The sequence below is a fragment of the Microcebus murinus genome, chromosome 24 (genome assembly GCF_040939455.1).
Source record: "Microcebus murinus isolate Inina chromosome 24, M.murinus_Inina_mat1.0, whole genome shotgun sequence".
Lineage (NCBI taxonomy): Eukaryota > Metazoa > Chordata > Mammalia > Primates > Cheirogaleidae > Microcebus > Microcebus murinus.
Window position 1 is genome coordinate 21,187,950 of NC_134127.1, and position 13,619 is coordinate 21,201,568.

Sequence of the window (13,619 nt, forward strand, 5' to 3'; positions counted from 1 at the left end):
CTCCTCTGGGGTCGCCCACACCAATATCCCCAGTTGGTGCAGTTGCCCATCCTCTGTGTACCCAGGACACACTTTGTTCGCCTCTAGCTGTGTTGGAGACAGTTCCCCCATGGTAACTAAGTCTTCACCTCCAGTTCATCCCAGCTAGGATCCCGCTTTGCCTGATATTAAGGAGACTGAATGTTTATTGAATGAAAGTTTTAGAAAAAAAAAAAAAAGGTAGAACTTCATTTACTCATTCACACAACACATATTTAATGGGCACTTACTATCAGCCAAACATCCTGGGACATACAAATATAGATAAGACTTGGTGTCTGCTGGCTAGAATTTTATGGTTAGCCAGAGTGTTGCGACATTATTGAAATGACCAGCAGGTGGTAGTATCCCACTAGCCCACAAACAATAAGCTTCGGGAACTGAGAGGAGGAATGCACACCTGGAAAACATGGGAAAGGATTTGGATAAGTGGAGGTTTCCTAGGACCAGGTCATGGGAGCATTAACGAGTCTGGCAGACCAGATGCAGACGGATCTCGCTTATGTGTTGTGAGCCTCTCCTAAATGCCTAATGGCTTGATCGTGACATGAGCATACCTGGTGCAGGAAAGCACACAGGTGTCTCACCTATAGGAGCATCCAAGAGTGCATCAAGCTTGCAATATCTATTGAGCATAACAGAAGGAAGGGGCCAGAGATACTATCAGGAAGCAGGAGAAAGCATAACAGATCGTATTAAATGAGTCACAGAAGCTAAGGAAGGATTTTCTTCATTAGGCATCCAGTTCCTAATAATTTTATGTGATTGAAATCCAGAAGCTGATTGCTACCATGACTAATACAGGATAGATGTTGTTTCTTTTCAAGGTCAACTTTTGCCTGGGGTGGGGGGAGGAAATGAGAAATCTTTCTCTACCTTGACCCTACCTGATAAAGCAGAAAGCAAAGCAGCAGATTTACACAAATGGAAGTAAGGGTGAATCAGAGCATTTGTCCCATAAATAACAAAAGTGGATTAAGGCTGACTGGTCTCCAGGCAACCTATATAAGTACAGTCCCGTAACCCTGATTTTAGTATATAAAATAGATGATCAAGAGATTCACTTAAAGTTATTCATGGCTGGCTCTTCACTGTTTTAATAGATTTAAAAAGCTGCTTCCTTGCCAACTGTCCCATTGTAAACCTTTGCTGATGAAGATTGTAGCCCAAGCTGTTTCTTCTGCCAATATTCAAATGCTTATTATTGAATCTCTCAAACTAGACTTAAAGAGTTTGACATCTACAAAAAAAATTATGAATACATAATTAAAAGATGGTCTTTTGAATTTAAATGTGTATATATATATAGATGTATTAGTAAATAAATGATATGATGATAAATTAATGTATAGTACAAATTAAAATCTCCTAAAAACTAAACCAAAAGTGCATGTTCATGTGAATAATAAATAGATACCAGATAAAAATAATAGATACATGATGGGGAATATTATCCATGGACTAGAATAAATGAATTAGACATATTTCAAATTACATAGAAAATTAATTTAGAATGAAATATAACAAAGACAAGCAATTCAAAGTTTTCATTTTTAATGTGTTTAATAAAGTCACAAACCAAAAAATAATGTTCATCTGAGAAAATAGGAAGATGTTTTACTTTCATATAAATAGAAAAAGCAGCAAAAGAATGCATAGTTGTGCCTTGGGTCTTTCTAACATGACCTAACAGTGAAACAATTAGCTTTTATTTTTTATTTATGTATTTTTTTTTGAGACAGAGTCTCACTCTGTTGCCTAGGCTAGAGTGCCATGGCATCAGCCTAGCTCACAGCAACCTCAAATTCCTGGGCTCAAGCAATCCTTCTGCCTTAGCCTCCCGAGTAGCTGGGAGTACAGGCATGTGCCACCATGCCCGGCTAATTTTTTCTATATATTTTTAGTTGGCCAATTAATTTCTTTCTATTTTTAATAGAGACGGGGTCTCACTCTTGCTCAGGCTGGTTTCAAACTCCTGACCTTGAGTGATCCTTCCACCTTGGCCTCCCAGAGTGCTAGGATTACAGGCCTGAGCCACCGAGCCTGGCCAACAATTAGCTTTTAAATGAGATTTTTAAGATGGACTGCATGGTCTGCTGCTAACTGTGGTGAAGATTATCCCTCTCAAATTCCCATCTTCACTCCACCACCTCCCCGCTGTGTATGGTACTTAACCTCTCTGTGCCTCTCTGCTCACTTGCTTTTTTTACAAAATGGTGATAATAATAGTGTCATCTCAAAAGGTCATTGTGACAATTAAATGAGATAATGTAGGGAAGTCTTGGCACAGTGCCAGCACATAGTAAGCCCTTAATAAATAACAATTACTGTTCTTGATAGTACTATGATCTCCCTCCTTTTAATTTTGTTCTTCATGCCAATTGAGACTATATTTGATACCTTATAAAGGAACTTTTTTTTTTTTTAAATGTTAGCACTGGTGTCAGAAGATCTAGTTCTTGCCCAGGCTCCACCACTTACCAGATGTGTAACCCTGGGCAAATCTCTTAATCAATCTAATCAGCTATAGAACGGGGATAATAATTTGAGTTCTACCTTGGTTGTCTCTGGTGCTCAAGCCAGATGAGATAACACCGTTTTGTTTTGCTTCGTTGATGTAAGCATTGTTCACATGTAGAAAGCTGATGGTGGTGATGATGATGATGGTGGCTCTAGGATTCAGGGTATCACTAAGCATAAAAGAATTACAGTATTCAGGCCTGACTAGGCCAGATTACAAATTACTACCTCAGCTGTCACACCAACACCCTCAACTTCATGATGACTTTTCTCTCAACAAACAAGGACAGAGAAAGGCAGACAGAAAGAGAGAAAGAAATGAATATCAGACACAATTTGGCTTTCCTGATCTATTTTTATTATCAATTGCCATTATTATTTTATCGTTCTTTATCTAAGGGGTCTTTAAAAATCCTTTCTTTAAAGAGGAAAATGCAAGTTATATGCTTAGCTAAAGCCCAGATATCATGGCAAAAAAGAAGACTATCTTCTTCACTCTAAAGAAAGAAAATTACTTATTCAGATACATTGGTTTTATAAAACAAGGCATGGAGTTATATAAACAGAAGGATCCCACCTGTATATCAATTAAAGGGAAAAAGACTAGGAGAAAATACTTAAGTTATTTGTTTCTCTGCATTTTTTAAATTTCTACACTCTCTATATATTAATTTTAACCAAAAAGTGAGTAAAATGTTCTAAAATATATGATGTTCTTGGCAATCTAAGTGACGAGAGAGCTATGACAGCCCATTTTCAGAGGATATATTTGAAAGAATATTGAAAGAATATTGCTTTTTAGCATTGCAGAGATGGTGAAAAAAATAACCCAGTCCTGGGACCGATGAGACTTAATTATTAGGTAAGGTTTGCTTTTGATGTTATATTCCTGGGTTTAGTTCTTTTCAGAAATTTGATCCAAAATTATTGATCTGCTATAGTTTTACAAAGCTCATTTTAATTAAGAGTTTCTAATAAAAGAATTATGTTTCTTGCTAAGTCAGGCCTTGATAAGCTTAGGATAAAATAGGCTATAAATATTCCATGGCTGCATTGGTGCAAAGTTATGTGCAATGCAGGGTTTTAAAAATTCAAGTGCATATCATCAAGATCTTCTGCTTTTTAGGTAACACCGTGTTCAATTAAAAGCATGCTGACAATTAATATAGCAGTATTGTTTTATTATGCATCTACTCAACTTTATTTTTGAACCACCCCTCTACTAAATACTTTTTTAAAAAATTCTAAGTCTTCCTCCTCTGGCTTTCATAGAACTGGTTCACGGTGGCAGGGTGAAGGCATTACACAGCAAAAAAATCAGCAAGCTATGTTCAAGCCGAAAGCTAAGTCCTTCCCCATAAAACATAAAATTTCCAGAAACAGAATTTCAAAACTGATGAGGTTAATATTTGAAATAATATAAAAATTAAACGTTTTAAGTTTTTTTTAAATATTTCAATTAACTTCATAAAAACAGTAACTGGCAGAAATATAAGGCACTATTCAATGGATAAAATATTTGGCAAGGGAAATGAACACCATTTCAGTGGTTTAATGTCAGAAAAGGGAAACTGTGGTCCAGATGGATTTGTTTTAATCAAAGACAATAGGGATATAAACATGCACATCCCAATTTTCCTGACAAGAAATAGCCTTTCTCCCCTGAGGATATTTTTATTTTGCTTTCAACATCCGAAACCAAAACACCCAAAAGTCAAAGCTGCTTTTTTAAAGTTTGACATCTGAGGCTTAAGCAGAAATAAGTACTATATTTTTGTATTTTCTTATGGTTCCTACTCCAGCAGACTAAGTCCCTGGCTTCCTACATCAACAACCCCTTAAATAATTACCAAAGCACAGGTTATAAATAAATATTCGTCATAAGTTCTAGAATCAGATCCCAGGCAAAAGGTTCAAGACATCACAGTAGGTTGAGAGAAAGAACAGATCATCTAATTTTGGACAGATTCAGCCTACCAGTTTGACAGTGGCATCTTCCATCTGGAGTATCTTGCTTTCTGTCGAGTTCCCACATCCCATCCTCCTTGCATTTTTGTGTATCAAAAAATATACATTCTTTAAAAGAAGAACAGTAAGGAAAATGGGGGGAAAGGGAAAAAATGTCCAACTTCTTGTTTTGACCTTTATTTTCTGGCCCAATAAATACACCCATTATGCCTAGGATATATTTCCCATTATTATTAGATGAGACCCTAAAATTCCTCACACTGTTTATCTCTTAAGTACCAAGTTAACATTTGTACTTTCCCTATTGAAGGAACATATAGTTTGGAGCATGCTCTGTATTGTTCTATAAAGTGATTCAGAACAGACTATAGCTTATAAAACAATAATCCAGTGATAATTTCATTAAAAATGTCTTACATCTAAATCATATATGTAACCCCCTGATTTAGAAAAATTTACTAAAGTATTATAGTCAACATCATTTTCATCAATGCAGTGTGGTAAATTCAGATAAATTGCCATGCTTGTTTTCTCTCTTGTTAATATTTTAAGAAGATTCCATAGCTTTACTGTCCTTAGGGTAAAAAAAATGCAAAAACGTTTCTCTCTGTGAAAAATATTAAGGTGGCAAAAAAAAGTTTCTTCAAAACTATGAGATGAAAAGGGAAAAAACGTCTGTGATAGCTTTCGAAAAAAAGTTTTTATACTAAATTCACTGATGGATATAACCTTCAAGTCACCTTTAGGAAGAGTGGTTAAAGTGAAAGAGTCTAATACGAAATAAAACATTTTGCTAAATGTGGAACTGGATCTTCATTTTTAAGTCATGGGAACTGTTTTTCCTTAATAAAATAACTGTTAGAATTATTTGCATTATCCTGCAGTGCCCAGATTAAACAATACATCGTGTGACATTGGAGTTATGATTTTAAGCTATAGGCACTAAGTTAGCCTGAGTAATTGGCCATTATTTTGTTTGTACGCAACACTTTCCTCCTCCTGTAACCAGTTGGAAGCTGAACAATTTTTGAGCTAGTTTCAATACAAGGCAAAACAGGCTAATTGTGAAGTTAGACATGTGTTTCCTTGTGAATGTCCCTCTGCAGAGTCATCTCATTTGCAAAGCCCTAAAGAAAACTAACAGCAGAAGCCTGCCGGTTAACCATGTGTTCCCATTGCAGAAAGTGTTTGCAGTGAATACGCAACATGAAATTGCCAAAGATTTTTCTATATTTTAATACAAGCAGAAAGTAATAAGTAAGAAGGCAAAATTACTGCATAATTAGCATTTGGCCTTATCTAGATGGCATCCCGCTGAGTCCAGAAAGCAGGGAGTTTTCTTTCTCTTTTCCTTTACTGATCCAAATGAAACCAGAAAATCATGTTTTTATAGTAGTCACAAGCCAATCCCCTCACTCTGTCATCTGCCTCTCTCAACAACTTGAGACATGGGATCTCCTTGCTTGAGCCATAACCCTTCCCTCAGCAAACTAGAACATCCTTCCCCCACACAGCCTGCAATGCTGCAGTTTCACATTAATAAACCAAAAGTAACTCCCTAAATTAACCCCTTCTATTTTAAACATTATTTCAATTTTAGTACAAATGGGCCGAGAGGACTTATAAAAATAAAAAGTAAAACCTCTAGAAACCCATGCCTTTTCTGATTACATACTGATTAATATGTCATTTAATAAAAACAGAATCTAGAGAGAGCAGGCTGCAAAAAGAAGCTATTTAACTCTGAAATCTCTACTTTTTATAAGCAGCAGTTTCTTCTCATTGGTAGCAAGCATTTACCACTTGTACCTGTGGCCTCAGCACTGTCCTTAGTTATACATTCCATTCTTCACTTTGTCTTGCAGTATTCTGAACTTTTTCACCCCAAATTACCTCCAAAGCATTATCCAAAATAAAGGAACATTTTAACAGGAGTGCACCAGACAGAAGGAAGTCTGTATAGAGTCCTTGTTTAAACAAACATGTTCAAAGATAAGGAAAATCTACTCCAACTCAATTTTTATTAGAATCTAAAAGGAGAAATATATGACATTTTAAAAGTAGGGAAAATATCTGGTTTGATTCAAGGTTGTGGTAAATCTGGCAACTTTTAAATTAATTTAAAATGAACTCAGATGCCTTTTCTATCATTGCAGTTACGCACATGGGAAGCACTAACCCATCAGATGACAAGGCAATTGTTTGTGTCCAAACTTATCATAAACTATGTTTCCCTGGACTTTTCATCTCAGCAGATTTCAAATTTTCCTTTCCAAGGAATATTTGACCTTCAAATCTCAGGCCCTGTATTTCTTGCTTTCCTGCATCCATCCTATATTAGAAAACTCAAACTGGGCCACAAGTACATATTTCCGTTAACTGACTTTAATGAATTTTGGTTGTTTTCAAAACCCGCAATCTGTTACTTGTGCCAACCCTGCATTGCAGAGAAGTCTTAGCGTGCGGTTCCACCTTGGCCCCTGGAAATAGAGTCACTACAAACAGGTTTTACATGTATTCACTCAGGGAGAAGAAGAGGGAGAGCCCCCAGCTCCCTGCCAAGCTGACTGGCCAGGCTGGGTGACAAGCCCCCAGGGTAGCCGGACCTCCGGCTCGCCGGCCTGGGCGCTGTCCTTGGTGCTGCCGGCGCCATAGCGAGCACAAGCGCCTTACCTTGTGCCCCTGCGGAAGCTGCGGATGTCCCCCAAGCGTTAAGCAGAAAGTAGCGCCACATCCCACTTTTAATACAAATAGCTACCCCGGCCTGTTCTCTTTGTCCCCTTCCCGAAGCCTTCAGGCCGATCGTTCCTCAAAGTCTTTTTTTTTTTTCTTCCAGACTCAGCTCCTCTGCGCTCCTCTCCAGCTGCTTTAAGACAAGGAGTGGGGGCAGGGGAGGAAGGCAGGGGAAGATGAGGATGGGGGAGGGGAAAGGAGGGAATGTAGGGGGAGGGGAGGGAGGAGAAGGGGGAAGGAAAAGATTGGAAGAAAAGGATCCCAGAGGAAGGGGCTTAGAGAGAAGGGCGGGGGGAGCGGGACGAAAGAAGGCCAGAGTGGGCGGGATAATAGCCCCAAACAAAAAGGAAGGGAAGTGATTAGGCACAGAAGGTGGGTAAAGAAAAAAGTATCGGGGACCGGGCAAAAGAAGAGGAAGCCGTGAGGATAAGAGTGTGCAGGGCCATGGGGGACTGGGGGGTTCCGAGCAGAGCTGCCAGCGCGGCGGGAGAGTGATTAGACAAAGGAAAGGCTTTGAATGGGTGGGTATTGGCACCACCCCGGGTGTAAAATGCACTCGGAAAGTGAGAAATGGAAAGAAGGCGACTGCGGGGCGACAAGTGGTCTGGGGCGGAAAGTGGCTGGGGGGTGGGGGGGAGAGGCTGGGACTTTGGGCAGCAAAGTCCGGGGTCCGATGCGGCGTGGCCCACGTGGAGCCGGCGCTGAATCACCGCTGAGTCGTCATCCCCTCCCCTCCTCCCCGGCCGGTGCCCGCAGTCCCCGCCTCCTCGGCCGCCGCCTCCACGGGGCGGGGCCCTGGCCCGGGACCAGCGCCGCGGCTATAAATGGGCTGCGGCGGGGCCAGCAGAACGCTGTGACAGCCACACGCCCCAAGGCCTCCAAGATGAGCTACACGTTGGACTCGCTGGGCAACCCGTCCGCCTACCGGCGGGTCACCGAAACCCGCTCGAGCTTCAGCCGCCTGAGCGGCTCCCCGTCCAGCGGCTTCCGCTCGCAGTCGTGGTCCCGCGGCTCGCCCAGCACCGTGTCCTCTTCCTACAAGCGCAGCATGCTCGCCCCGCGCCTCGCCTACAGCTCGGCGATGCTCAGCTCCGCCGAGAGCAGCCTCGACTTCAGCCAGTCCTCGTCCCTGCTCAACGGCGCCTCCGGCCCGGGCGGCGACTACAAGCTGTCCCGCTCCAACGAGAAGGAGCAGCTGCAGGGGCTGAACGACCGCTTCGCCGGCTACATCGAGAAGGTGCACTACCTGGAGCAGCAGAACAAGGAGATCGAGGCGGAGATCCAGGCGCTGCGGCAGAAGCAGGCCTCGCACGCCCAGCTGGGCGACGCGTACGACCAGGAGATCCGCGAGCTGCGCGCCACGCTCGAGATGGTGAACCACGAGAAGGCTCAGGTACAGCTAGACTCGGACCACCTGGAGGAAGACATCCACCGGCTCAAGGAGCGCTTCGAGGAGGAGGCGCGGCTGCGAGACGACACCGAGGCCGCCATCCGCGCGCTGCGCAAAGACATCGAGGAGGCGTCGCTGGTCAAGGTGGAGCTGGACAAGAAGGTGCAGTCGCTGCAGGATGAGGTGGCCTTCCTGCGAAGCAATCACGAAGAGGAGGTGGCCGACCTGCTGGCCCAGATCCAGGCGTCGCACATCACGGTGGAGCGCAAAGACTACCTGAAGACAGACATCTCGACGGCGCTGAAGGAGATCCGCTCCCAGCTCGAGTGCCACTCCGACCAGAACATGCACCAGGCCGAAGAGTGGTTCAAATGCCGCTACGCCAAGCTCACCGAGGCGGCCGAGCAGAACAAGGAGGCCATCCGCTCCGCCAAGGAAGAGATCGCCGAGTACCGGCGCCAGCTGCAGTCCAAGAGCATCGAGCTAGAGTCAGTGCGCGGCACCAAGGAGTCCCTGGAGCGGCAGCTCAGCGACATCGAGGAGCGCCACAACCACGACCTCAGCAGCTACCAGGTAGGAACCGCGGCTGCGCGGCTAGCCTGCGCCAGCGCCAGCGCCGCGCGCCCCCGACACTCGGGCGCGTGCCCAGGCGCCCTCTCCGCCGCGCTCCCTGGTGGCCGCTCGCCAGTGCGCGCGCGCCACAGACCTAGAGTAGTGGTGGAAGGGTCCTCGCCCCCCCCACACACTCCTCCCCGCCCACCTGCCCCAGAGGCCTAAGAGTTCCAACCTTTTTCAAAAAAGGGCTTCTTTTCTTCGCCAGCTCCAGTTTTGCACGCTTGCACTTTTAAAGTAGGAGGTATACATTCGGTAGTTAATAAAGCAGCAACTTTAGGATAGCTTATGCAGAAACGCATGTATTCTCTACTTCTGGCAGTGATGGACAAAAATTGCATTCAGCTCAAAGGGCTCAGATGGGAAAAACCTGATCAGCCATGGAGTTTCCCCATGCATGTTTGTTTCCTGTTGAGGCGTGCTCTAGATCCACGGGTCTCAGCGCATGGTGTGCCCAGGAAATGTCTTATTGCCTTTTTGATTTTGTTTAAGAAAGGGAAGGGGTATGGGGCTGACAGTGATGTCCGCGAGGTCTGCACAGCTGAAAGGGAACTGGGGAGGGGGTGAGGGGAAGGGATTGCAAGTGGTCTGTAAAGGAAGTTGCTGTTTGGAAAGACGAGTTTGTGGAGATGCCCGGTGTCTGTTGCAGGACACCATCCAGCAGCTGGAAAATGAGCTTCGGGGCACAAAGTGGGAAATGGCTCGTCATTTGCGGGAATACCAGGATCTCCTCAACGTCAAGATGGCTCTGGATATCGAGATCGCTGCGTACAGGTACGGTGCTCGCTGCGTACGTGGCCGGAATACTAACCGCACTGCAGAGGCTGTTCATGCAGAACCTTCCCCACTTAAGTTAAACCAGGCAGGGTGCAGGAGTCAAATCAGTGCCTGGTTTTCCTGCTAACTTAAATTATCCTAAAGAATTGCAAATGTAGTTTTGCCACTTTTTATACAGCTTTAAAAGAGTGAATACTAGTAAAAATAAAAGGCTTCGAATCACAAGGAGTGGGGGAAGGATTAATTAATTTGAATGCATATGCTTAAACTTTTATTGAAACAAGTTTTGGAATGTTTGAAGCACAAATGGAGTTTTAGTTTGTGATATTTGATCTGGTGGTTTCAGCTTTGCAAATTTATAATGTCAAGGACAAACTTCAGGACATTCTGCTTCTCTATTAAAGCTTACTATTGCTATCATCTGGCTGAGAATAGATACCAATTGACATATTAGAATATAGATATATTTATTTTTATATATGTGGATAATTTAGGTATATTATATTTTATTATATAGTTGTATAGATTATATGTCTAGATATATGTCATGTGTATTTTTCTTCATATGTATAGATTACAGATATGTAAGTATAGATATATATAAATCTAGACATATAGATGTATACATGTATGATCTCTTTATAGACAAAGAAATAGATTATAAATCTACCAACTGATGTGCCCTTGCTGTTGACTACGTTCAAAGGACAAAATCCTTTGGTTGAACAGTTTTTCTACTACCAATATAGACACTTTATGATTAAAATTACAGACCAATTTATAACTTGATACACCCATGTTAGTACCTAGCTAAAATCTGATAGAGCCTAAGTTCTGAAATATGCTTAATAGTTTTATGAATTTTTTTTGAACATTATATTTGCTAAGAAAGAAATTAATGCGTATCCTGAAAGTCCAAATGCTCAAAAAGGTCACTAAGTTGTTTGGTTTTGATGTTTGGGTTTTTTTGGTGTCTGTTTATTTAGCTGTTTTGTTTTGGTTTTTTGACCTCTAGGGAACTTCTCCATGTTGCAACAAATGGATCTCTGCTGCAGGGCTGAGACTTAGTGGCTGGGTGTGGTTAGGGGACCATTGGGCATAGTTAGTTACAGCAGGGGACAACTGTATGGCAGTCCAGGGGAATCTGTCAATGAATATGACACAATATAGCAGTGAAATATTAGCAGGTATTACACTGGAATGATGGAATCTTTCACTTGTGTCATTCTATTTGTCCAAAGGTGGCTACTGCATTATCCATAATGTAATGGAACTCAGAAGACCCAATGAGATTGTAATTATGACTTCCCTTTGATTCTCACCTTTTAGGAAACTCCTGGAGGGTGAAGAGACCAGGTTCAGTACATTTGCAGGAAGCATCACTGGGCCGCTGTACACGCACCGACAGCCCTCAGTCACAATATCCAGTAAGATTCAGAAAACCAAGGTCGAGGCCCCCAAGCTGAAGGTCCAACACAAATTTGTGGAGGAGATCATAGAGGAAACGAAGGTGGAGGATGAGAAGTCAGAAATGGAAGATGCCCTGACCGCCATTGCTGAGGAATTGGCTGTTTCTGCAAAAGAAGAAGAGAAGGAAGAAGAGGCAGGAGAAAAGGAGGAGGAAGAAGAAGCTGAAGAAGAAGTTGTTGCTGCCAAGAAATCGCCAGTGAAAGCCGCTGCCCCTGAAATTAAAGGAGAGGAGGAAGGGGAAAAGGAGGAAGAAGAAGGCCAAGAGGAAGAAGAAGAGGAGGAAGATGAGGGCGCTAAGTCAGACCAAGCTGAAGAGGGGGGCTCCGAGAAGGAAGGCTCCAGTGAAAAAGAGGAAGGGGAGCAGGAAGAAGAAGGAGAAACTGAGGCTGAAGGGGAAGGAGAGGAAGTGGAAGCCAAGGAGGAAAAGAAGATTGAGGAAAAGCGTGAGGAAGTGGCAACCAAGGAGGAGCTCGTGGCGGAAGCCAAAGTGGGAAAGCCAGACAAAGCCAAGTCCCCTGTGCCAAAATCGCCAGTGGAAGAGGTGAAGCCCAAGCCCCAAGCTGCAGTGGGCAAAGCTGAACAGAAAGAGAAAGAAGCAACCAAGGAATCTCCCAAGGAAGAGAAGGTGGAGAAAAAGGAAGAGAAGCCGAAGGATGTCCCAGCCAAGAAGAAAGCTGAGTCCCCGGTGAAGGAGGCCGTGGAAGAGGTGGTCACTGTCACCAAGTCAATAAAGGTACACGTGGAGAAAGAAATCAAGGAAGAGGAGAAGCCGCAGGAGAAGGGGAAGGAGAAAGCAGAGGAGGAGGGAGGGAGTGAGGAGGAAGGGAGTGACCAAGGTTTGAAGGAATCCAAGAAGGAAGACATAGCTGTCAATGGGGAGGTAGAAGGAAAAGAGGAGGAAGAGCAGGAAACCAAGGAAAAAGGCAGTGGCAGAGAAGAGGAAAAAGGCGTCATCACCAATGGGTTAGACCTGAGTCCGGCAGATGATAAGAAAGGGGGTGACAGAAGCGAGGAGAAAGTGGTGGTGACCAAAACAGTAGAAAAAATCACCGGTGAGGGGGGAGATGGTGCTACCAAATACATCACTAAATCTGTCACCGTCACTCAAAAGGTCGAAGAGCATGAAGAGACCTTTGAGGAGAAATTAGTGTCTACTAAAAAGGTAGAAAAAGTCACTTCACACGCCATAGTAAAGGAAGTCACCCAGGGTGACTAAGATTTCGAGTCCATTGCAAAAGGTTAAGCCATATGACAAATTTCAAAATGCATGTGATTGGCAGCTTCAAAACAGAACGGGTTCTCCCATGGGGGCTCCAGACATTGTATTTTACTTTGTGCAATATGAGGGGACTGCATGCAAGCTCAGGGTGCTCCCTCTTCAGTCTTTGCGGGATTCAAATGCATGATATTGTAAGTACCTGGGGAATTTGCCAATTTCCTAAGCTGTTGGAAGGGGGGCACTTGGGGGGATGTCTTGAGATGTATTATGCAAAGTACCAACTGAGCCAAAAATAATAAATGAAACACAGAACTCTCTTAGCCTTAAGAAAGCTATATATGAATAATTATGTTTACCTCACTGGTGCATTTAAAGTGGAGTTTTGTTCATGGGAGAACCTCTGTTGACATGCACAGTTTGCAACCTTATGTTGATCGATGTTAAACGTCACAGCAGTACTTGCTCAATAAAGGTCATATTGGAAACATAGTCAATTGCTTGGCATATGTCATTTCAAAGTGAAATTTCCACTACTGGAAGTTTTTTTGTTGTTGTTTGGGGGCTTTTGGTTTGGTTTGGTTTGGTTTTTTTGCTTTTTTGTTTTTTGAGACAGAGTCTCGTTCTGTTGCCCAGACTGGAGTGCAGTGGCCTCATCACAGCTCACTGCAACCTCAAACTCCTGGATTGAAGTGATCCTCCTTCCTCAGCCTCCTGAACAGCTAAGACTACAGGTGTGCACCACCATACCTGCCTAGTATCTTTGTTTTTGTAGAGGGGTCTTGCTATTGTTCAGACTGGTCTTGAATTCCTGGGTTCAAGCGACCCTTTCACCTTGGCCTCCCAAAGTGCTAAGATTACAGGTGTGAGCCCACCCCACCAGGCCTCACTACT

The 13,619-nt window shown here is 43.4% G+C and overlaps 1 protein-coding gene across 1 annotated transcript; it reads left to right on the forward strand.

The window, feature by feature from the left end:
• Positions 1 to 8,098: 8,098 nt before the first annotated feature.
• On the forward strand, positions 8,099 to 13,236 carry NEFM (neurofilament medium chain). The gene is made up of 3 exons (XM_012782109.3): positions 8,099 to 9,223; positions 9,912 to 10,036; positions 11,369 to 13,236. The coding sequence occupies exons 1-3, from the start codon at positions 8,144 to 8,146 to the stop codon at positions 12,723 to 12,725; spliced, it is 2,562 nt and encodes an 853-aa protein (XP_012637563.3). The 5' UTR covers positions 8,099 to 8,143; the 3' UTR covers positions 12,726 to 13,236.
• Positions 13,237 to 13,619: the final 383 nt, after the last annotated feature.

What these genes read in the sequence shown, in the direction of transcription:
- NEFM (XM_012782109.3), top strand. Translation starts at nt 8,144, where the DNA reads ATGAGCTACACGTTGGACTCGCTGGGCAACCCGTCCGCCTACCGGCGG. An exon ending in ACGACCTCAGCAGCTACCAG is followed by an intron (nt 9,224 to 9,911) that starts GTAGGAACCGCG and finishes TGTCTGTTGCAG; the next exon opens with GACACCATCCAGCAGCTGGA. An exon ending in ATCGAGATCGCTGCGTACAG is followed by an intron (nt 10,037 to 11,368) that starts GTACGGTGCTCG and finishes CTCACCTTTTAG; the next exon opens with GAAACTCCTGGAGGGTGAAG.